Below are 24,255 nucleotides of genomic sequence, written 5' to 3'. Positions count from 1 at the left end.
TAGCCTGACTACCCTCCGCTGAAGCGCCAAGTCAACCAGCAGATGCCACCAGGCGAACACACGGAAAAGGCACAGCGAGGCGGCCACTCGTGAGCCAGGCCTTGTTGCTCCTCAGGTCGTCATGAAGGACACTCAAGGGCTTATGAGACAGGAAGACGAGTGTCTAGGTAAAGGGAATCACGATGCACAAGCAGGGGACTGCAGTTTGTGTGAAAAACACGGCGCAGGTGGGCCAGGACCAGCTCCTAAGGGGCTGGCACTGCCACCGGGGTCCCGTGTGACTCGGGAAGTCCAGGCAGATAAATGAAAGGGCCACGTCTGTGTTTTAGAAAGACTCTTTTGTAGAGCAAGTGGTTCGCAACCTGGGGGAGATTTCCGCACCCCCCTCCTCTGCATGGGTAACCGTAGCAATGTCTAGAGTCATGCTAGGTTGTCACAACTGGGGGTGCTACTGGAATCTACTGGATAGAGGCCGGAGATGCTGCTAAACATCCTATAGTGTGCAGGACAGCCCCCCATGATCAAAATGTCAATAGTGTTGGGGTTGAGAATCCCTGATCCAGTAAGAATGGAGAAGGGACAGGCTGATGCCTTAGGGAACAACAGAGTGACCGTCACGTGGAACTGAAGATAGTGGCGCCCCCTGGAGTTAAGCAGTGGACAGCTGGCTTGGCCATCCACGGTGGCCTTAACCTTGGGAAGGAAGGGAACCTGATTGGAGGACAAAGATGAGGTCGAGAGGCCGGCAGACAGCCAGGCAGTTGGTGGATTGCGACTACAGCTTGGGTTGAAACAGGGGGGGGGGGGGCGGGCAGGATGGAAAGACAGGGGGAGATTGAAGAGTTACTTAATTACTATGCAGTCCCTGGTTTCCAGTTTCCTGACGATCAGAAATACCGAGTCTTATGACTCCATCAAAGAAAAGATATTCAACACTCTCCGAAATTTCTGATAAATCTTTAAGTATGCCATCCAATTAGGAACTCCCAAATAAGGACCATCAAATGATTTTGGCTGTTTAAAGCCATACCGCAGATGTCTTATTCATCATACGTGATAATATTAATTGACATAAATGTTTAACAGCCAGTGATTAACAAAGCAGCCATACTTTAAAACTTTAATTTGCTATCGATATAGTTCTGCATTAACAACTCGGAAAACAATTACAAATTACACAATTCAATTTTCCAAATGGATTACTTTGTAACTAGATAGAGGGACTCTTAAATTTCCTCTGGTGTTTCAAGAGAAGATTAAGACAATCAAATTTTTTAAAAATACATTCCCTTGAGTAACTGGTACATTCCTGTCAGAATTACGCAATTAGTAGGCATTGTGTGGGAATTTTAAGTATGTTTCTGGCAATGCTGCAAAGTCGGAACCCATTTAAGGAAACAAGGATTGGATTTCCAATTTTTCTCCTTCTTTTGCTTATAGTAATGTACAGATGATGATTTATTTATATTTACGGAGTGAAAATGAGGCCGCTACCTAAAAAGGCAATTTGCTGTCTTGCTTTTTCGTAGGCTGTATCCTAATTATTTTCCCCTTATGGGACTGAATGAATTAAGTGAGCAATTCGCTTTGTATATGCAAATTGCAAAGCTCTGCAGAAGCTTCCAATTGCTTTATTCTTTTTTTTTTAAATAAAGCCATTACCCTGCTGAAAATGAAGAGGCACAAGCCCCTTTAACTTTCATAGGTTGTCTTTGAAAATAAAAGTAATATGAAAGCGACCCATTTGGGGGTCCATAATGTTTCCTCAAGTAATCAAATAAATAATCAATTACACTATTCTTACTATTATTGTTTTTGTTGCAACACTTGTTTTTGTATTATTATTTGCTGAAATTTCAGAGTACTCTCAAATGCCCTAATAAACATTTCTGTTAAAAATTTCCAGAAGATTGCTTACATTGTGTTCCAAAGCTTCAAACTTTTCCATATTGTCTTTCCTAAGAAGAGCACCCCTGGTTTTAAGACACAGCGCCAGCAAGCAGGGACAGGTAAATGAAAAGAGACACGCTTAGGTCTAATCACCAGTTGTCGCCACAAAACATTCCTCTCCGTGAGCCTCCCACTCAGGACCCCGAACACGGCTGTCTAAGCAAACATTTTATAAAGGATTTCTTAAGAAAGAACCAGTCTAGACAGCGATATCCCAACCCCCAGATAGATGGTTCCATTCTTTCCCAAAATATCCACATGCCCTTGGTCACTTAAAATAAACTGGACCAGTGCCTGTCTGAGTCATAAATTTGAACTGTCTCCCTGAAGAGTGGGCCTTTATTTGTCCGTGTGAAATAACTTAAATAATCCATTCGTTGTGTCTTCCTTAAAAATAAAAAGCCACACACACACACACACACACACACACACACAGCAGCAGCAGCAGCACTCAAACGGAAAAGTCTGCACCTGAAATTTATGCAGAGAACGGAATCCGGGGCGAAGGGCACTTTCCTAAGCTGTCATCGAGGGGTGTGATATTGTATCACCTTTCCGGACACGATTTGGCAGAGTGCTTTACAAAAAATTACAAGTGTGGGGGATAAAAGCCTCCAATCCCACTTCTAAGGTTTTTTTCTTCCAAAAAGATTAACACGGACACATCAAGAGAGAGGCACAACTTTTTTACCATAATGAAATGTGTATTAACAAAGAACTGGAAACATTTTGCCTACCAATTTGAGTGTTTCTAAGCAGGTTAAGGTATAATGATATTAAAGGTTGCTCCAGAACTGCTAAATTAATGAGGTGTCATCAATACGCCACTAATTGTTGACCTAGACTTACAGTCAAGGGGTGAGCAAAAGGGGACCGGTGTAATTGTCGTGGCCATTTAATGGATCTCACGACCCATGACGTTCTGACTGTGAAAGGAACTGCTACCCAAAGTTACAGAGGGGCTCCAGACGCACCCCCAGTGTGCTGGGGACGTCTGTAATTAGGGTCTCCTTAAATAAGCACATACAGTATGTAATAATGAATTACTCCATTCTTGCTCTAAACATAGATCTCTATATGAGTGAGACCATGTTTCTGTTTGCACAGACGGAGAAAACCATCTGAAAACGTGCCTTGGCCTGACGGCACTGTGTTTCCAGAGGACGGGGACTGGGGCTGTGGTCCTCTCTCATTTTACTCCACACACTTCGGAGTGGTTCAGGGTGGTTACTGGGAGCATGCATGATGTCTACAAATTAAGGAACAAGAAGAGTGAAGAGGGAAGGAAGGAAGGAAGGAAGGAAGGAAGGAAGGAAGGAAGGAAGGAGGGAAGGAGGGAAGGAAGGAAGAAAGAGAGAAAGAGGGGAAGGAAGGAAGGGAGGAAGGAAGGAACCTGCACAACATTTCAAAGGAAGGTGAACGGATGTCCATTCTTTGTCAGCAGAAGCCTTGACCAGTGGCTCACTGGCCCAACCACAATCTGTGATGTCTCTCAGAGCAAAGCCACCACTGACTAATTTTTCACTAACTTGAAAAAAGCCCACCCTTTTTCTTTTGACACCATTTAAAGAGAGCTTCTGTGGGGACTTGGACTGCATTCAAATGCTCCCACACAGACATAAAATAGCACAGAACAAGCCTGAGAGATATATGCTCTTCAGAAACTCATGGACGAAATAAATGTAAATGAATGAGGAGGTATTTGCAACCAATGAACTTTGTCAGTGAAGCTTGCTTTTGTCTTGTTTTTATATATGTGTGTGTTTCTTACAAATATAACTAAGTCAAACAAATGTACACACTAGTGACAAAGTAAAAGGATTACATTTTCATACACCTTTAAAAACCTGAGTCTCTTCCCAAAAAGCAAGGAAAACCAACCATTTCAGATGACTGGTCCAATCAGTGAGGGACTGAAAAAAATAATTTAAACCAGATGATTGCTTTATCACATTATAGGTCAAAAAATGACTTACGCAAGTCAAGGACTTAACCCAAAAGGCTTTAAATTGAATCCACATTAAATGAAACAATTAGGTACGAACTTGGCAAAGTGTGGACAGGATATGGAGGCTGAATGTTACAAATGCTGATGAAGGACTCAGAGCAGGCTCCGATAAATGGAACATCACACCATGTCCATGAACCAAGAAACTCAACATAGAAAAAATGTTGGCTTTCCCACAATTTGATGTATAGGTTTAACGTAATTCTTTTCAAAAATCCCAATAAGTTTATTGTAGAACATTATGGAAAGGCACTAGTAGAGCTAAAACAATGTTTTAAAAAAGAATAAATTGGAAGAAATCATGCTACCAAAGAGTAAAGATTAGATCCGCCACAGACAAGAAAGTATGATATTAGCAGAGAGGTAGATACATATCCCAGGGGAAATGAGTGGAGAATCTAGGGATAGGCCCATGCTAAACTATGGAAATGACCCCTGACAAAAGCACAAACGCAATTGGATGGAGAAAGGAAACTCCTCCACAAATGGTGTTGGAATAATTACACAGCCACCAATAAAAAGAATGGAACTCAATCCGCATCTCACACCTTACACAAAAATTAAACTCAAAATGATCATGGACTTAAATGTAACACTGAAAACTATAAAACATTTAAAATTTTTTAAACAGCAAAACTGGGAGAAAACATTCAGAATCCAAGGCCAGGCAAAGTGTGCTTAGACTTGACACCAAAAGCGTGACCCGGGACAGTATAAATCCCAAAACGAGACCACATCAAAATTCAAACTTTTTTTCTGAAAAGACCCCATTAAAAGAATGAAAAGAGAAGCTATGGAATGGGAGAAAATGTGTACAACCACAAAAAAACCACTAGTATTTAAGCTTTATTTAAAAACCTGTCAAATACAATAGTAAAAAAAATCTGGTTAAAAAAAGGGGATAAAGTCCTAACAGCAGAACTCCCCAGAGCCTCCACAAATTCCCGTGGATTAGGAACCTCAAAAACGGGATGGCAAAGCTGCAGTTCTCAGATTTGACGCCAGGACCCTGGTCCTCCCAGAACTCTCCTTCACCAAGCTCTCTCACGCACATTTTGGCGAACAGTAGGTTCGAGAAATGTTGGATTTGTCCCTCTGGCCCAAAGCGAACTGAACCCTGCAATGATGATGGAGGAGCCACAGCGGGAGTGGCCTTGGAGGTTACCGTGACACAGAAGGTAAGCCATGTGCAGGACACGCAGAGCAGCAAGGCCAGGGTTAGGAAACAGCTGTCCCACATCCGGGGCCAGCACACTCCCGCCACCACGCCGCCGGCCTTGGTTTGAAAAGAAAGAGGTGGTCTTCCTTCCACTCTGATCCCTTCCCAATCATTCCTCATTACAGAAAAAGGAAAACTACGCAAAGAAACGCTCAGCCCCTTCTGGTGATGGTGAATGCCTTTGACTTTCTGAATGAAAACAGCGGGCTTGTGCTTAACCCGAAGGAACTGTGTAGGTGAGGTCACTGACGTGGTAACACAGTCGCAGTTCCAGTCCATCCCACTCGCAGGCGTCCCCGCCAGCCAGCCGCCGGTGCTTGGGGGCGCTTCCCGCAGGAGGTAAAGACATGAAAAACGACTTGTTCTGTGCGTGCATTATTCATGCATTTATTTTCCGGTGTGTGCACGAGACCACCGCTGGCTGCGTTTGCAGGGAGGAAGGCACTGACTTTCAAAATTCTCCAGCCAATTTCTTGTCTTAACACTTCGACGAAGGATCAGATAGGCACAACTGGCATTTTTTTTCTTAATAATACCTTTCAATACGAAATGAAAGCAGCACGGTGTTCTCATAAATGCTGCAGATGCCCTGCAGGGCAGGTGTGTCCGCTGAAGTCACACACCACCTCGGTACTGACCCAACAGCGTCATGTACAAGCCCTCATTTATTTTGGGAATGGCTTTATCTATAGGAGTACACTCTGAAATCCGGTCACGGCATGCTACTTACAACCCCGGTATTATATTATCAAGATTCATAAATTACACAGCATTTAGATAAAAAAGATGCATAACTCAAGGGTTACTCCGGCTTTTTGTCGGCCCCAAGAGATTAATATGAAATGTATCAGATCTAAAAGAATAAGAAGGATGAATCCGGCTACAGGAACTCATCAAGGGCTTGGAGGCTTAATGTAGATAATTCTGCCGTTCTAATGCTTTGAACTCTGGTTAATGATGATTGGAGACGAAAGAGAATTGCCTCACCACGTTCCTCAAAGATTTACATATTAAATTCCACAGCCAGGAGGGCGAAGTGGGAGACAGGGCAAGCTTGTCCTCCATCTCCCCTCGCCTGTTTCATGTTCAAGGGGCATCTTCCAATCCTCTTGGACTTCCTTTGAGTCTGTCCCCAGAAAACTTCCCAATCCTGGCTTTTTCTGCCCCCTATCCTCACTCCCCCATTTCCTCCAAACCAAAAACTCCTTTCCCTGGCTGTAGATGTCTCAGGTACAGATTTTCTCTGGCAAGCTAAGCAGAAGTTTGTAACAGAGACATCTATACGTACTCCACGTTTTCTACTGATAATATCCATTGCAGTCCAGCCAATACCATAAAACGTGTGTTCTGTGTGTTAGGTACTAATAACTAATAGAGAACCACGCCTAGCCCCCCTCATCCCCCTAAAAAATCTGCCCTTAGGGACCTTATTGTATGGTGGTCAGTGGTGAAGACAATTAAGAAACAACCAAGTGAATACCTAAGTGTAAAAAAGAAAAATAAGGGGAGTTGGGGCGGGGGAGGTACCAGAGGGTTCCATTTAAAATAATGGGGTCAGGAAATGGCTTCACTGGCATAGCTCAGTGGATTGAGCACGGGCTGCGAACCAAAGTGTCGCAGGTTCGATTCCCAGTCAGGGCACATGCCTGGGTTGCAGGCCACAGCCCCCAGCAACCGCACATTGATGTGTCTCTCTCTCTATCTCTATCTCCCTTCCTTCCCTCTCTAAAAATAAATAAATAAAATCTTAAAAAAAAACAACAGAAAATACACGGACTGCCCAGTAACAAAGACCATGACAACATTGCCATGAAGAGGGAAAGACGTGGCTAATCTGTGAATCCAATCAGCAAGTATACCTTGTGTTGACCTGAACTTCCCACTGAATGATGCACAGTAACAAACAATGACTATTTTTAGTGAGGAAGTCTCCCTACTACTACCACCATTACTGCTCAGGAAACTGGAAATCTGAATGAGATTTAGTCATGAAACTTAAAGAAATAAACTAGTGGTACTTCCACCTCCTCCACCAATCATCAGTTTCCCAGCTTCCCCCCGCCCCCACCCCAGTCCCCTCTCCCCAAGCTCTGTGTGAGGGCCTGTTCTGCCCCAGGCACTGTGCTAGGTTCCATGAGACCCAACTCTTACCCTCGGGGGGCTTTCATGTCGGAATAGGGTCTACTATGCAACTTGAAAATCTATGAAACAACATGGTAAGTTCTTACACTAGAGATTGGAAAACAACAAGTAGTAGGAAACCACTGACATGAGTTTACATTAGGCAATTATTATTATTATTATTTGCATGTTTAACTGTTGTTCAAGTACAGTTGTCTCCGTTTTCCCACCACCACTCTCCCCCACCCTGCCTTCTATCCATGCCCGCCTTTGGCTTTGTCCGTGGGTCCTTTATACACGTTCCTTGATGACACCGCCCCTTCTTTCCCCTGTTATCACCCTCCCCGCTCCCCTCTCATTACTGTCAGGTTGTTCTTTAGTTCGATGTCTCTGGTTATGTTTTGCTTGCTTATCTGTTTTGTTGATTAGCTTCCACTAACAGGTGAGTTCATACGGTGTTTGTCTTTTACTTCTTTCACTTAGCACAATGCTCTCCAGGTCCACCCATGCTGCCGTGAATGTTAGTAGCCAATTATCTTAAACAATGAGCAAGTAGATATTATTGCAGAGATGTTTTGTGCTTGGAAAAAGAAAGATTTGTACTTGGGTCAAATCATCTAGACAGGTTTCCAGGCTCAATGAACTTGGGTTACCTACCTGTGAAGAGATTTCCAGAAAGCTAGAGCAGCGGAGTCTTACCTTGTGATAACACCTAAAATACGCAGCTCGCTCATCGGAAAATTTCTCCAGTCTCTTCGGACCTTTGCTGGAGGCCTTCTTGAATACTAACCAGCATCGCTGATAAATCTGAAAGAAAGTACGGAGACTGTGTTCAGCCTCACTACCCCCTCAGATGTGATGTAATGACATTTGCATCGAAATGTTTTCCTTTTGACAGTTTCACCTGTGAAATACTCAGAAGCCATAAACGTGATGGTGCCTGGGGAAGTAAAATTTAAAAAACCAAAATTGTTTCCACAAGAGTGTATTATGTCATTCTGATAATTACTGAAATTAAAGAAAAAGGATTTGAAGGCAAATTTCTTCATGTTTTGATAACACTATCAGTAGGAATATTTGACAAAAAGTCCCAGAGATAAAAACCTCAAATCATTTCAAATAACATAGGCATTCATGGCACATGCTCTGCTTTCAAATGCAAGTAAATTCGGGGACCCCGCATCTGATACTTTCTAAAGACTTCGTTGGCAGCCTGAGGAAGAGACAGCTCTGCCTGTAGATTCTGAACTATCCAAAGGTATCAGTACAATAACACAGTAATGAAAATCAATTCTTTGGGCTTTCATTTTGCATAGTCATTGATTTATCAAGGGCTCTACCGTGGAGACAAAAATGGAGAAGGCATTCGATGGAGAAGGAGTAAGCTCTCAAACAAATGATGCTGGAATCACTGAGCATCCACGAGGGAAAAACAAACACTTTAACCAGAAACACCTGTCTTACACATAATTCACTCACAATGGACTTCAATATAAAACAAAACTATAAAACTTTCAGGGGGAAAAGGAGAAAATGTTTGGGATTAAGGTCTGGACAAAGAGTTCTTAGACTTCATGCCAAAAGCATAGTCTGAAAACGTGCCAAATTGCGGGCGTCAGCAGGACTCACAGCATTTGCTACGTGAAAACCTGGTAAGAGAATGAAAAGACAGCTCCAGACTGGGGGAAAATATTTGCAAACCTCGTTATCTGACAAAGGATTCGTCTCTAGAATACACAAAGATCTCTCCAATCCTGACAGCAAAGAAACAACCCAATTACAAAATGGACCAAAAGAGACTTAAACAGACATTTCAGGGAAGAGGAGACACAGATGACTGAGTAGTTCATGGAAGAGATGTTCGACATCATTAGCTGTCAGGGAAATGTTAATTAAAACCACAATGAGACATCAAGTGTCGTAGGTTCGATTCCCAGTCAGGGCACATGCCTGGGTTGCAGGCCATGACCCCCAGCAACCGCACATTGATGTGTGTGTGTCTCTCTCCCTCTCTCTCTCTCCCCCTCCCTTCCCTCTCTAAAAATAAATAAATAAAATCTTTAAAAAAAACCACAATGAGACATCATTACACACCAATCCTATTGGCTAAAGTAAACAATAATAATAACAATAAGAACAGCACCCGAGGCTGACAGGGATACACAGAAATTGGCCCCCGCACACTCCCTGGTGGACGTGTCAACTGGTACAGCTGCTCCGAAACAGTCTGGCAATTTCCTCAAAAGTCTAAACAAGCAACACAGGCCCGGCAGTTACACTCTGAACAATCAACCCCAGAGAAACACAAACTTCCCACAAAAGAAATTGGAACAAGAATGTTCAAGACCAGCTTCATTTGTATCAGCACCAAACCAGAAACAGCCACATGTCCTTCAATGGGGAAATGGTGAAGCAAAACTCCCTCTCACGCAATGTTACTTAGCAGACACATTTGCTATGTAAATGAATGAACTATTAATGCTACAACAGTTCGAATGAGCCTTCAGAGAATTATGCTGAGTGGGAGAAAAAAGCCAAACCATAAAGGTTACATGCTATATAACTTCACTTATAGCATCCTTGAGATGACAAAACTATCGAAAGCAGTTAGTGGTTGTCAGGTAGGGAGGGGGGTGGGCAGAAGGGGGTGTATAACGGGTACCATGGGGATTCCTTGTGGTGATGAACTGGCCTGTGTTTTGACAGCGTGGATGCCAATATCTTGGTTATAATATAGCATTGTAACTTCAAAGATGTCATCACCAGGGGAAATGGGTAAAGGCACAGAATCTATGTGCAATATTTCTTATAACTGAATGTGAATCTATAATTACTTCAACATAAAGCACTTAAAAAATTTTAATGAAAAAAATGTTAAGCTATGTACCCAAGATCTTAAACTTACAGCCTAATCTAATGACGGCCATCTCCACACTCCACCATCCTACTGCTTCTAACAGTCAGACCGCAGTCTACGTAACCACGTACGCTAAGTAACTTTAAGGACTCAACTTATAAGAATCACTGGAAAGGGTTCAAGCATCCCTTTCAGGATGGCGAGTCAGCCATGACAATGAATGTTCTCAGGACTATGGTTGGCCAATAGAAGTCTCACCGACTTCTCACTTAGGTCTGAACAGCAGATGAGACACCCGGCTCCCTTAAAACTTGACAGCCCCCCGATTACTGTAATTACAGTGAGACTGACTGTCACTCGGATTGTTCAAATAGAAGGTGTAGAAAATAGGTTTCTCACTGTCATTCTATTATTGGCAACCACTTTCTTTTGTATACACCCCAGAAAAAGCGTTAGAAATTGAGCATGCCAAAGGCGTGTAAGAAATACGCCACTACCGAAGAAAATCATTGTCACCGAGTTAGACAGATAAAATTTGCTAATTATGCCTCAATTTCAGGCCTGAGCCTGAGTGGCAGCATTTCTAACTCTTTCCGTTGATGTTCATTTTCTTTACAATTGAACCAGTATGCGTCTGGCTCATGTCCAAAGGCTGTTGAACGCCAGCTAAAGATTCCTCACTTTCCGCATGTCAATGATTGCCATCTAATCCATCGGTATGAAGCGTGGGGGATTTTTGTTTCTCACTTTTTTTGTTTTTTGTGTGTGTTTATTAAGCAGTAGGGGGGAGGTGCAATGTTATAATCAAATAACGGCAAACATAAATACCATACAAAATCACACGCAACGCTGCCTGGAACTACTGGCCAGGAAGTCCACGCGGGATAGATGAAAACAAACTGGTCGGCTCTCACAGGTGGCCCGTCATCACTCCCAGGGATTGTTAGATGTGCTTATTCCTAGAGATTAGCCAAGGTCTCCTGAATCAGGGCCTCTTGGGGTGCAGCCAGACACATTTGCTCTTGAACTCATTCCCCAAGTATTCTCGTTTGCAATTTGCAAGCCAACCATAAATATGCATAAGGCCTTTCAGACAATGCAGCGCTTCCTGCTGGGACTGCCCACAAAGAGGTCCCCAGCCAAGGCTCCACATTGAGGGCCCCTGAGGGGTGTGCTTTCCAACCAGTGGCCTCTGGGACAGTGTGGGCGACCCTCTGGAGTTTGAGAGACACACGGAAAATGAAACTCTCATCTGTTGGGGTGAGTGAACTCCCCATTTCCACTGCCATGCACTTCCTGTCCTGAGAACACGAGGAAAGCCATGTAGCACCAAGGGGTTAAACACTTGCCAGAACTATCTCAGTATTGTTTAGAGAACATGAGACAGGGGGACTCAGGACTCTGACCGTGGTAAGGTGTGGAGACTGGCTGGATTAACACGGGAGTTGTTAAAAGGTGAAAAGGAAGACACCTTGAGAATGACATTCACTTAACAGCTTAGGACAGTTCTTTTCTTACAACTCATCCATTCAACCATCTCCTTCATATTTTAAACAATGTATCTGCATACCATCTATACTAGTTTTTATTAACAACTCTGCATAGACTTTTTTAACTAACTTATTTTTTAACTTAAGGAGGAAACTTCTATCCTAGCCACAATAGGAAAGAGGAATTTCAATGGCCATAAAGAATAGGCAGTCCGATGATACATACACTGTCAGAGAATTTGACAACAGAATGATTCTCACGCTGAGAAATCTCACCTCCTCCTACGCATCAGGGTTTCTTGGTCTTGGCACTATCGACCTTGTAGGCAAGATAATTTTTTGCGGTGCGGGACTGTCCTGTGTCCTGTGGGACATTTAGTAGCAACAGGGCCAGCCCTCCACCACAGAAATCCCAGGAGCAAGCTCCTCCAGCTTCAGCTGACAATTAAAACTGTCTCCAGACAGTGCCAAATGTCCCCTGGCACGCACAGCAAGGAACACCGCTAAAGATGAATGCCCACTAATCTGAGGTTGCACATTTCAAGAACGTGAGGATTTGTGAATATCTTCAAAGCCCCAGATTCCATTCGGGCGAGTCAATCCACACCAGCCATTGTGGCAGCTGGAATAGATAAGCTCATCACACGGCTGTGACAACCTGGGCCGACACCCGCCAGATTTAGGAGTCACATGAAAACGGTCTTCAGCGTGCCTTTTGTTGCCGGTGGTGGTTTGATTGCACCTCACTTTCAGCCTTAAATTGTCACTGCCCCTTAAAGGATTTGACTATTTTTTCACTGTCTTTCCTTTCTTTAAAACTTGATATCCTTCATCATTACTTAGCTCTGGTTTCAAATGCCTGACACTTTTTACTAACGTCTTTTCGTAACAACGAATATTCTGGTCAATTCCCCAAGATTTCCAGTTCCAAAAAGCAGCCGAAACCGTTAAACATTTCTTTAGAAGCCCTAATTGTATCGGCAGTCTATCCCAATGTCTTAAACAACGGAGTCTCAAATTAAACTTCTGGAGGGCACAGGGGTGGTTATGAAGAAAACAGAAAGAAAATTTAGATCACAAAATTCCTGTTAAAAGAAAATTATGTACTGCCTCTATGTAAGCTCAAGAGAAGAGGAAAGCTAACTAAGACGTGACCATTTAGGTCTTTTGATCTACGCTAAGAGTCAGCAAACTTTTTCCGTAAGGAGCCAGAGAACAAGTATCTTAGTCTCTGATGGTGTAGGTCTTTGTAGCAACTACTACACTCATGACAGCAGTTACAGAATACATGTGTGTGGGAATGGTGTGGCTATCTTCCAATAAAACTTTATTTAAAAACCAGGCAGTGGGCCAGACAAGGGCCACACGCCACGATTTGCCACCCTGTGGTCTACAGTCATATTTCTCAACTGTTGAAACTCCGGTCACCTCTGAGGAACATAACACTTTGTTTGGCATGATCCTCCTGGGTGGGGTCGGGGGGAAAGAGGGAGAAATGTGCCCCAGGGGAAAACCCCTCTAAGTTCCACATCTCCCCACAAGTTAAAGTTTCACTTCAATCCAATTACATTAAAGTGCGGACTGACGCCTCTGTAGCCCTCCGCCATTTTTCTGGTCGCCCTGCCCATGGTTAGGAATCCCTGCTCTACCCCATGCAGGCGCCTCCCTAAGCATGCTCACAGGCGGAGATTTAGCACCCCATCGCTGCCCTTGGCTATAATGAGCGTTTTATAGCTTCTTTATTCCACGAAGTCACCGTGCGCTTGGAGGAAAGGGGCTATTAGGGCTGTCTGCCATGTGGCCGGCACCCCCTTTCTGTAACCACACTGACTCTCTCTTCTTTCCTGAGCATTATCCCCTCAAGATATATCCTGAGCCACAGCATGCTACGGCAGCCTCACCTCATACCCGAACCTTGTTTTCACCTGCTCTCCTAAACCAATCAGATCTCCTTCTTGTCCGGGATGTTCATACCAGTGCCTAGCACGGGCTGCCGTGCAGGGTGGAAGGCTCAGCCTGTGAGACACACCGTCTCAGCTACCCCTTCCAACAACCCTGAAGGGCAGGGGCTATTGTTCCCCCTCCCCCCCACTCCTCTGTTTCACAAGGAGGAAAAATACAGCCACAGTGAGGGTATTCACTCCATCTGCCTCAAGGCCAGGAAGCCAGTAGAGATGAGCCAGGGTTGCAGCCTCAGGCTGCCTGGCTCTGGAGAACAAGCTCTTACCCATCACCCCAGGATTTCCCCGGAAGAGCCGGACTCCCGGGGATGCACACATGTAGGCTGAGGCTCGTGCTGCCCGTAGGAAGTTTATTTGCATTCTTCACATACTCTAAAAAGGGACATTTAGTTGTAACCATACGCTCTGTCATCTGGACGGCAGCTCTACAGCAGAGCTACTTCAAGTGTGACATTTGCATTTGTGGGTTTTTTTTTAATCCTCAGAGAAATGGAGACAGAAAGAGAAAGAGAGAAACATCGATGCGAGAGAGAAACACCGACCCATTGCCTCCTGTATGTGCCCCGACCAGGGATAGATCCCGCAACCTAGGCAGGTGCCCTGAATGGGGATCACAACACTCTGGTGGCCAGAGGACGCTGCAGCCGACTGAGCCAGGGCTGCGTTTGTGATTTTTAGTTCGCTGGCACCGAGCACTCGCCCACAGAGATAGTTTTTAATGAAGGATTTCTGAAAGTGGAGTCTTAAGACCCTAGTCCAGGATGCCAGATGCCATGGTAGCTTAGCAGTCTGCAAGAAGTGTTTGCATTTAAAAGAATCCCACACGCTCTGTCCTTAAGTGACAAAGAATTCAGCCTCCTTCACAGAAGTCCAGAAACCCAAATGCGCTAAGTATTTCTAACGACGCTGGAAGCATCTCCTGAAACTTCTCAGCTCCTCTTGGCCTCCCTTGCCCCTCGAACTGCCAGCCTCTGGTTCCTACTAGTTAGGACCACGGTGAAGTCTGGCTCCCCCCTCTCTCTCTGCTGGCGTAGGCAGCCCGCTGCCTGGGGCTGACCAGTGACCTCCCTAGGAGCACGCAGCAGCCCCGCCTCGGCCACTGATGCCGGCCAGAGGCGCCAGCTGCCTGCCCGGAGTCTTGGGGTTCTTCTGTTGCTATTTTGAGACCAACAGCCACAGAAAAAGGCACAGAATCATGCAATCTGGAAGTAAAAGGGGAGGAGACCTTAACCAAGGAGAAACGGGAGATGGAAATGAGCCCAGAAGACAATTCCCCTCCATCTGCCATCGCCTGCACGCTCCTCCTCTCCCAACTCAAGAATTTGACCTGGTTGGTCTCTGGGACCGAGACGGTTATAACTTTCTGGCTCTTGGGGTGACTCTGTCATTATGGGGTTGCAGACGGTGACCGATGAAGAATATAAAAGGAGGGGTGTCCCCGGGCACCCTTGAATCGTAACTTGTAGGCTGCCACCAACTCCACTTACCGAAATAACGAGCTGGTTCGGAATCTATATTTCACAGAGGGCGAAAAAATCATTTTAATGAGCAAACAACATGATTCCATGCCTATCGCTGACACTGCATACCTTTCCTTTGCAAGGCAAGAAATGCTCATTTGAAGACAGTTTCACACCAGGCAGCCAGGTAACATTTTAAATGCACTGCAGAAAAATAATACCAGGAAGAAAGAACGGGATAATGAATCATAAAATAAAAATTTTATAAAGAAGATTAAAAATCCGTAAAAGCCCCCACAGGCAATACATTGGCCGAGTCAGGCTTTTGCTAATGGTGAAGTAAATGAGGACAACCTTTCTAGAGGCGGAATTATGTCTACCCTTTGACCTGGAAATATTAATCCCGGGAACTTCCCCCCGAGGAAATAATTAAGGGACTATGCAAACATGTGGGAATAGGACCCTTCAGCATGGAAACCGGAAACGCTACATGTTTCAGGGGAGTGGTTTAATTAATTCTGGCATATCTGTAAACTGGAAATTGCCATCATTAACAATGATGTTGTTAAAGAATATGTATACCATAGAAAAATGCTACTAGTAAATAATTAAGTATAAAAAGCAGGCTGTCCTGCCTTTTCATGTTTCTGCTCTTTCACAGACGTGCACTCAGTAGACACGGCTCAGTTGCTCAGACAAAGGTTGTGCGCTACGGTATGTCCGATCCTTCCACCCCTGCCCTCACTCACGCCCACACACCCCCGCCTCCCACGCTCACAGGGAAAATATCTGTGCTTTGACGGGGAGCTCTGTGTGCTATAACACACACAGGTCCGAGGGGCTCTGCCTCGGGTGTGTGGGAGGTATTCTCCACCCCAGAGTGTCAGCTCATAAAAACGCACGATGCTCCTCGTCCGTAAAGACGGAAGCTCTGTCCCTTTCGGTGGGGGCTCCCTCGGCCTCCCTCCCCCAGCGCGGGGGGGTGGGCGGTTGCAGCTGCTCCTGCCCGGGGTTGGCACAGTTCACACCGGCGCGCCCTCTGCAGGTCACCCTCTGCACCGGTTATACCGTTCCGCTCTGTTCTCACAGCGAATGAACGAGGGAAGCAGGATCTCTAACGAGTTCATTTTGTATCTTTACGTCATGCTTTTACCTGGTGTGGAAGGCCATCTTCCAATGCAACACATCAATCGCTGAACCCTCTGGGGGTTTTTTTTACCATCTAATTAAGCCTGAAGCATCTTTTCATCTTCCCTGGGGACTGCCACGGACCCTCAGTCACCACCTCCTAAACTGCAGGCGGAGTTCCCCCACTTTCACGCCGGCCACATTGCACCCCATGGCCTGCAGGACAAGTGGGGTGCATGTCAAAGTCTGACCGCATCCATCCACTGTTTAAAACACATTTCTGGGCTGCCTCTGCCTTCAGGCAAAAAGCCACAGCCACGAGACGACATTCCAGAACCTGCAGGAACTCGTCCCCCCTCCCCGCACCGTCCTAGCCTTGTTCTGCTTCGCTCCTCGTCCATATACACCTCCCTTGCAAGTACACACACAGGCAGAGGTTAGTGAGGGTCCAGCAAAGAGTGCCTTGTTGTGCAACATTCTCACGGCATCGGTATCTGTCAAGAACTCTTCTTGCTCCTGCGGGGGCTAAAAAAGAGAAGACATTTCCTCCTGCCTTCTAATCCCTTCTGGCTGGGCTAAGAGTCAAATGAACAGACACAGAATCACAGGAGAAAATCAAACTTTAATGTGTGCGTACGGGAAATGCACCTATGAGTATATGCATGTGTGTGTGCATGTATGTGTGTGTTCAGGTGCACAGGTCACACGTCTTAGGCTGGTAAGTACCGTGAACACAAATAAACCCAGGAAAGTGGACAGAAATTCTAGCGGTGGGCATTTTGATGTTAAGTGGGGGGTAATCGGGGACGTTCCCGGAGAGAGGGTGGATGCTGAGCGAAGCCCTGAACGAGACGAAGAGATGCGGGGTCAACGGTGTGGGCAGACCGGGGAGGAGGACAACAGGCAAAAGCAGCAGAAGCTGGGCCCCGACACAGAGATCTGCCCAGCGTGCGGGACAGTGAGTGAGGAGGCCAGCGGAGGCCGCAGATGCGGGGCCGGTGGGGAGAGGGGGTTAGGGTTGGGTCTTCTGGGCCCTTTTGTAAACACTTTGGCTTTTTCTCTGAATGACATGGGACGTGAGATGAACAGTTCTGAGTAGACGTACTACAGGGTGAGGCAAAAGTCAGTCTACAGTTGTATGTGAAACAGTTTATCCTGGTATTATTATATATTCAGCGTTGTCTTATTTTCCACACGCGCAGTGGTTCACAGACCTACGTCTGCCCCGCTCTGCATGATCCAGGTTATATTCCGTAGACGGTAGGGATCTAAAGACAGAGAAACCGGTCAGGGGGATGGTGATGTGGGCCAGGGTGGGAGTCGGGAAGGGGATGAGACGCGGGAAGAGTCCCGACATCCTTGGAAGGTAGAGCCAACAGCTTTGTCGATGGGATTGGATGTAGGGGAGAACGCAAGGCAGGAGTCCAGGATGACTGCGAGACCTTTAGCCCCAGGAAGTGAGAGGACGAGGTTCCCATGAACCCGGCAGGCCTGGGGGAGGGCCGGGACTCGGAGAGAGGCTGCTCAGAGTGAGCGTGCGTACGATGAGCTTGCCACGCCCGTTAAACACCTGCGTTTGTATAAACATTATGTCACACACGATGGTTACGCAATGATGCGGAGATGAGCCTGCATACACACCTGACCCTGGAACAATGCAGGGGCTATACGGGACATCAAACCACTCTCCCCCGACCCACGCACAGTCGAAAACCTGTGTATTAACTTTTCCTTCCCTCAAACACTTAACCAAAACACCCTACGGCTGACCAGACGCTTACTGGTAACATAAAGAGTTGATTAACACATATTTTGCATGTCGTATGTATTGTAGCCTGTAGTCTTACAATAAAGTAAGCTAGAGAAAAGAAAACATCATCAAAAGAAAATCACAAGGAAAATACCTCTGCGGTATTTCTTGAAAAACATTGGCTTCCAAGTGGACCCAGACAGTCCAAACACGAGACATCCAAGGGTCAACTAACTGTACAAGATTCTATCAGACTTTTAAAGTGAACGGTAATACTATCTTCCCCTGCAGCTGTCGTGAGAATGGGGCGAATCGGTGCGTTGAAAGAACTTACATTCCGTGCAAAGCACTCTTAGTGGTTGGCCGCTCATACCACCCAACTAGGTGGTGATCTGCATGCAACGAAGGACAGCACACCTCTTGATTCCTTCCTTCACTCGTTCATGTTACAAATATTTGTTGAGTATCTAGTACGTACCAGGTCCTGCTCCGAGCACTGAAGAAATGGCGGTGTGCAAAGCAAAGTCCCCAGACTCCCTTCCTCGTGTGCAAAGGCAGGCAAGTAATTCTCCGGCCCCTGGCACAATGCCTGGCATGTGGGGATAAGGGTTGTGGGCATGCTTGCGGAACACAGTCATTGGGTCGTGCGCACTCAGTAAGTCTTTGGTGCAATTAAAAAAGAAATGATCTCACTGTGGCTTCCAAAGGGACTCCCGAAGCCATCTGGAGTGATCCCCAAACCAAAATCCCCAAGACTCAGCCCCAGTTCCATAGCCGGGCCCTGTGTAATCTGACCCCCGCCTACTAGTCAGACCTCTTCTCCCACCGGTGCCTGCTGTGCACTTGACACAGCAGCCTCCAAATACCACAGGCTCCTCTGCTGAGGATGAAAGGGCTCGCCCGAAGCCTGTCCCCACTGCTGTTCACAGGGCAGCCTCCTTTTCATCCCTCACGTCCTGGGTGAGCCTTCTCTACCAATTAGCTGTGGCTGCATAGCATCACCCTGGAGCTCGGCAACCTCACACAGCAACCACCGATCCCTCCCCACGACTGTGGCCGATCATGAGGCAGCTCTGCTGATCTGGCCTGGCCTCTCCATCACGGCTGCGCTCGTGCATGCCTGGGCAGTTCAGTCGCAGTCGTCCTGAGTGCGTCTTGCGTTTGCCAGGGGGGTGGCTCACCTCGACACCATGGGGCATATTCTCCCAGGGCAAGGAGAAGTCGGAGAGAAGCAGCAGCAAGAGTGTTAATACCTGTGGGGGCCCTTGTTTCCTTCAGAGTGGGCGTGGTCTCCCCACCACACTGGGTGAGGGGGAAAATCCTCCTCTCCACTCAACCTCCTCGGACAGCGCCCCAGCCGGCAAAGGGGCGGGCCCCGCACCACGGCTGGGTGAGGGCGCAGGACCAGGCTCCCCCATGGTCTCTCTGACACCGTGTTGGGGAGGGCTAGTGACCAGCTGGCAGGGAGGAGAGTCCTGGCTCCCTCCTTGCACTCCATGGACACGGCCTCGATGGGGCAGCGACACCCTGGCACGTGTGAAAGGGGTCAGACTTCACCAGGCGCCAAACACGCTGCTTTGGCACAGGGACGACGGTGAGCTGAAGGCAACTGAGAAACAAGCAAGCGTGGCAAGAGCTCTCTCCCCTCCCCTTTCTCCTAAATGCAAGGCATCTAGTTCCCTTTAACAGGGTGACACGGACTCACGGCCATAGAGGCGCTTCCTTCTCTCAGACCCGGAAGGCCGGGGATGGAGCGAAGAGGAGCCTGGGTCACAAACCGCACTAAGCAACCCCGATCTACTCTCCGTTTCCTGGTCCCGTCCCCAGAACGCGCCACCCCCAGGAGCTCAACCCCCCTTTCCTTTGTCTGGCCTCCTCACCCCAATTTTTCATCCTTTGTCGAAATGGTGCATATGACCCTATACCTCACCAGTGTTTGAACCGTCACATCTTTTCTGTGAAGTCCCTGTGAATGGAGGATTATCAATGACACGGGCTGTCTTCCGTCAGTCGAACTTGCAATGCCAAGGCACAGCACCTAAGGGGGGAGGGGAACGACTTTGCTCACTCACTGCAGAGTCTCACACGCGTGGAGGTCTGGGCTCCTTACTCAGCCCCTCCTGGCAGGCATGGCATGGGCGGGGTTTGGTGATACAGAGGAGTCGGTTTATGCATTGCTAGGCTGCCTCGCTTCCCGGTCTGTCGGTCAGGAGAAGGGGTTTTCTTGGCACTTTCGTTGGTACCCGCTGGCATTTGCGGGTTGCCGGCTTCTCTAGCTCCAAGTCCGGGATACATGGGGCCAAAGAAAACCCAGGGAAGTCACCACCGAGCTGCTCCTCCAATCCTAAGGTCCCCAGTCGGTCTGCTTCTCTCCACCGGTCAGAGTTTGCAGGGTTTGGTTTATATTAGCATATATGCCTGGCCCCACAAAAACTTACACGTAATGTCCAGGGATCTCAGTCGTGCACAGCAGAACGAACAGGGGAAGGGATGTCTGTTCACCAGTCCTGGAATCAGAAGTCCGTAAAAGCTTCCTAAGCCTCTGTGTATGTCAAGTGCGCTAATAATAGTCAGCTCACATGGTCAAGGCCGGAGTCAGGGCAGGGGCAGACAAGCAAGTTTCAGGGTCAAGCTCACGGAGGTCCCCGAAGCCATCGACGCACTCGCAGTCTGCCATGACGTCACCTCCTCTGAGACACCGCCCCGCCCACCAAATCCAATATACCTGCAACTCCCACACGTGAGCTCCAAACCAATACCTGAAATCATCTTGCTCATTTATTTGTCTGCGCATTTGTTTTCCCTTCCTCCTCAGAGTGTAAAAAACAAAAATCATATTTGTACCTTAATCACCTTATTAAATCCTCAGGATCTAGGAGAGCATTAGAGTCTTCACTTCTTTATTTCTGAATGACTGCGTGAATACATTACTGGGAGAAATTCATACTCAGAACTCATGACATTTCTGGAATTCCATAATTTTTGCCCTTGGATAGCAACGTGCCTCGGAATGGCTCTGACACTTCCAGACAAGCCTCAGCATCTTTGTACAAGATTTCAAAAAAAAAAAAAAAACCCGAGACAATGTAGAGGACAAACATTCAAATTATATTGAGAGTCATTCTTTTAGAAGAAACAATCATGAAACCGCGTTTTTCTTTAAAAGCACATTCCACGAAATGCCGTTTACCATACCACGGAGAGAACCTTCGGTGACTATTTGTCAGGCCAACGTTTCAAAGCATCAGTGGGTTTTTGCTCTAAACCCACAGAACCTCAAGATGACTGTATCTCCCTATAAACTAAAATAAATGCATCCCTATAATTAGAAACAGGCTCTAGCCACCCTCGAAAGACATGGATCTGCAGTGGCAAAGGGAAGGAGGAAGTGGGGTAGAGGGAAGGAAGGGAGATGGAGAGGGGGAGGAAGGGGGGAGGGGAGGGGGGAGAGAAGAGGAGGGGGAGGAGGGGAGGAGGGGGGGGATAACAAGGAGAAGAAGAACCCAGATTAGAGAGTTTCATTTGAAATGCGTATGCTGAAGCTGAGTCCCAGGAACGATTACAACCCCTCCGCAGCGTGGCGGCCGCCACACCTCCGTGTATGAATAAATGGCAACGCTGAGTGAGAGTCATTCCGTGGGAAGGTTCAGTGCAGAAAATGAGAATGCCACTCTCAAAGATGGGAAGAGAAATGAATTCCATGGTTGAGAAAGCACTCTTTTACACACACACACACACACACACACACACATGGAACGATGTTCCCAGAAAAGGGCAGAGGGGTGAGGAACAATAGTCGTGCTGTAAAAAATCCTAAGCCAAGAATGCAAGAGAAGAAACCTGGGCGGCCCCGGAGGACACGGTGGCAGGTTTTCATGGGCAATTTACGGCGAAGAAACAGAGTTTCGAAAATCATTCTTGTCGTGCAGAGAGGTGCAAGTGACAGCGCCTGCAGGTCAGGTGCTTGTTTGATCTTGGTCGGGGGGGAGTTTTGACTTGTTTGGTTTTACTGAAGGATGGGCAGGGTTATATAATGGCAGCACATTAACTATTGGGTCAGCCAAAAAGTCTGTATGGGTTTTCCTGTAAAATAAAAGATGCGTTTTTCACTATCACCAATAACTTTGTTGATTTGGATATTTTGAGCATGTCGGCTATCTCCCTCATGGTATAATGTTGATTGTTCTCAATTAATGTCTCAGTTTGATCACTATCAACTTCAGCTGGTCTACCCAACCTTGGAGCACCGTCCAGAGAGAAATCTCCAGCACGAAACTTCACAAACCACTTTTGACACATTTTATCAGTCACAGCACTTTCTCCATACACTGAGCAAATCTCTTTTTTTTGCATTTCAGTTGCATTTTTACCTTTCTTGAAATAATAATGCATACTATGCCTTAAATGTTGCGTATTTTCTTCCATCTTCATTATTAAAATGACTGCCCCAAAATTCACCGATTTTGATGTTTCTTTTTTAATGCATGCTACTACGACAGCTGTCACAATGCGATCTAACAAAAGTGTTTAGAATGAAGAACGCTACTGGAGCCAGCTTATGGGAAACCGAACAAACTTTCTGGCAGCCCAATATTCTGTGCCATATAAATTAACTAATATATTGTGGTGTCAGCACTTGAAATCGGGTCTGTCTGCTGCCCAGGCCAAGCTCACCACCCTGAGCTCACATCCCTGCTGCAGAACAAAAGCAAATCTTCAGGACCACCTTGTTTTTTTGTTAATTAGTGGTCCAGCCATACTGGCAGGCTCCTTCTGAATTCACTTTTCAGGACCTGAATGTACTGCTGACAATAAAATGACTTTACAAAGTCATCAGCAAAATAGTGAAAAACAATGAGACAATTATCAGAAAAAGAGATGATAAGACAGCAGCTGCCCACAGACACTGCTGCTTAAAAACAGCATTTTGGCGGCATATGATCTCTGAAGTTATAAAATCAATACACAAATCAAGTTTTCATCGTTTAATTTTGACATTTCTGGAGAAACAAGGTAATCATTTGTCTTGTGAAATCAATCGAATAAAAAACAAGGATCAAGAGTAAAAAATGTGATTTGTCCTATCGCACATTCTGGTACTAAGAGCAGAGTTCCCCGAGCTCTAAAAACGGGAAGGTGGGGATAAAGTCAAGGTTACTAAAAACACCATCGGTCCGACTCTGAGCATCGGTCCGTGAAACCGTGATAATAGCAGCTCCTACACAGGTCCGTGTGGATGGCACCCAACAGTGAGGAGGGCTCAGAAAGGTTAATTATTATTTTATTCTTTAAATATGCCTTTCCTAATTGCATGTTTTATTATTTTATTATTACTCCTCATATTAATTTAATTATAACAGGTTAGCCAAAGCATATATATATATATATATATATACACACTACTCCTTGTTAGATCAATGGCTCTGAACTGGGGGTGACTTTGCCACCAGGGGACATTTGACAACGTCTGGAGACAATATTGACTTGCCACCGCTGGGGCGTCGCTATCAGTGTCTAGTGGTCAGAAGCCCGGGGTGCTGCTAAACACCCTCAAAGGCACTGGGTGCGCCCCCACTGCCAGGACACATCTGGCCCAAACCGGGAACAGTGTCAACATGGAGGAAAAGGAAGACGCCAGACAAAGAAAAGTCTACCGGAAATTAAAGCCTTTACCCCAGATTGCAAAGGACTAACTGGTCCAAGCCAGGTCTGTTTGCTGGGGCAGTGTACACGGAAGGTGCTTTGAAAGGCAGTAGGACCGAGCACCTGTCCTGTGCGAAGCCAAACATCAAGACGACCGAACATTTCTGCTGACAGAATGCTTCAGGGTCAGGCAGCCACAGATCCCAGCGAGCTGAGACGTGTCCCTCGTCCCCGGACAAGATGTCCAAGTCAGGTGACAGCCGTGCGCTCTGGGCCAGGAGGTCTGACAAAGCCTGAGGAAGCGCCACTCCCACGGCAGGTCTCAGAGCCCCCTGGAATCTGGCCCCAAACCGAGCCTGGATAGGAAAGTCACTGCCGGCGGGGATGGGGAAAACCAGAGGAAGAGGGTAAGGGGAGGATCACCCAGCAGGAAGAGAAACATGCCAGAGGCTGTGACGGCAGCCGTCCCTGCACAGAGTCCCAAGTCTGCAGGTGACTCAGAGGTTTCCTGCCAAGTGGGGCTCACAGCCGCCCCCAGGACCCCTCCTCTGCTGAAGTCCCCTCCTCCTGCCCCGGACGCAGTACCTGTATGCGGGGCGGTCTTCCTGCTTCATGCCCTTCCACCTGGCGACTTCCTATACATGTCACATTACTTCTTCTAGCTGGCC

The 24,255-nt window shown here is 46.6% G+C and overlaps 1 protein-coding gene across 2 annotated transcripts in view; it reads right to left on the bottom strand.

Moving 5' to 3' along the window:
- Positions 1 to 24,255, bottom strand: part of DOK5 (docking protein 5) — a 123,122-nt gene that overhangs the window by 55,139 nt on the left and 43,728 nt on the right. For both annotated transcript variants that reach the window (XM_036009978.1, XM_028524166.2), the window contains exon 2: positions 7,998 to 8,105. In XM_036009978.1, coding sequence (XP_035865871.1) covers positions 7,998 to 8,105 — 108 coding nt within the window. The remainder of the gene's footprint in view (positions 1 to 7,997; positions 8,106 to 24,255) is intronic.

Source organism: Phyllostomus discolor, chromosome 9 (genome assembly GCF_004126475.2).
Source record: "Phyllostomus discolor isolate MPI-MPIP mPhyDis1 chromosome 9, mPhyDis1.pri.v3, whole genome shotgun sequence".
Classification (NCBI taxonomy): domain Eukaryota; kingdom Metazoa; phylum Chordata; class Mammalia; order Chiroptera; family Phyllostomidae; genus Phyllostomus; species Phyllostomus discolor.
Note: the sequence above shows the minus strand (reverse complement) of the source record. Positions and strands in the feature narration are given on the sequence as shown.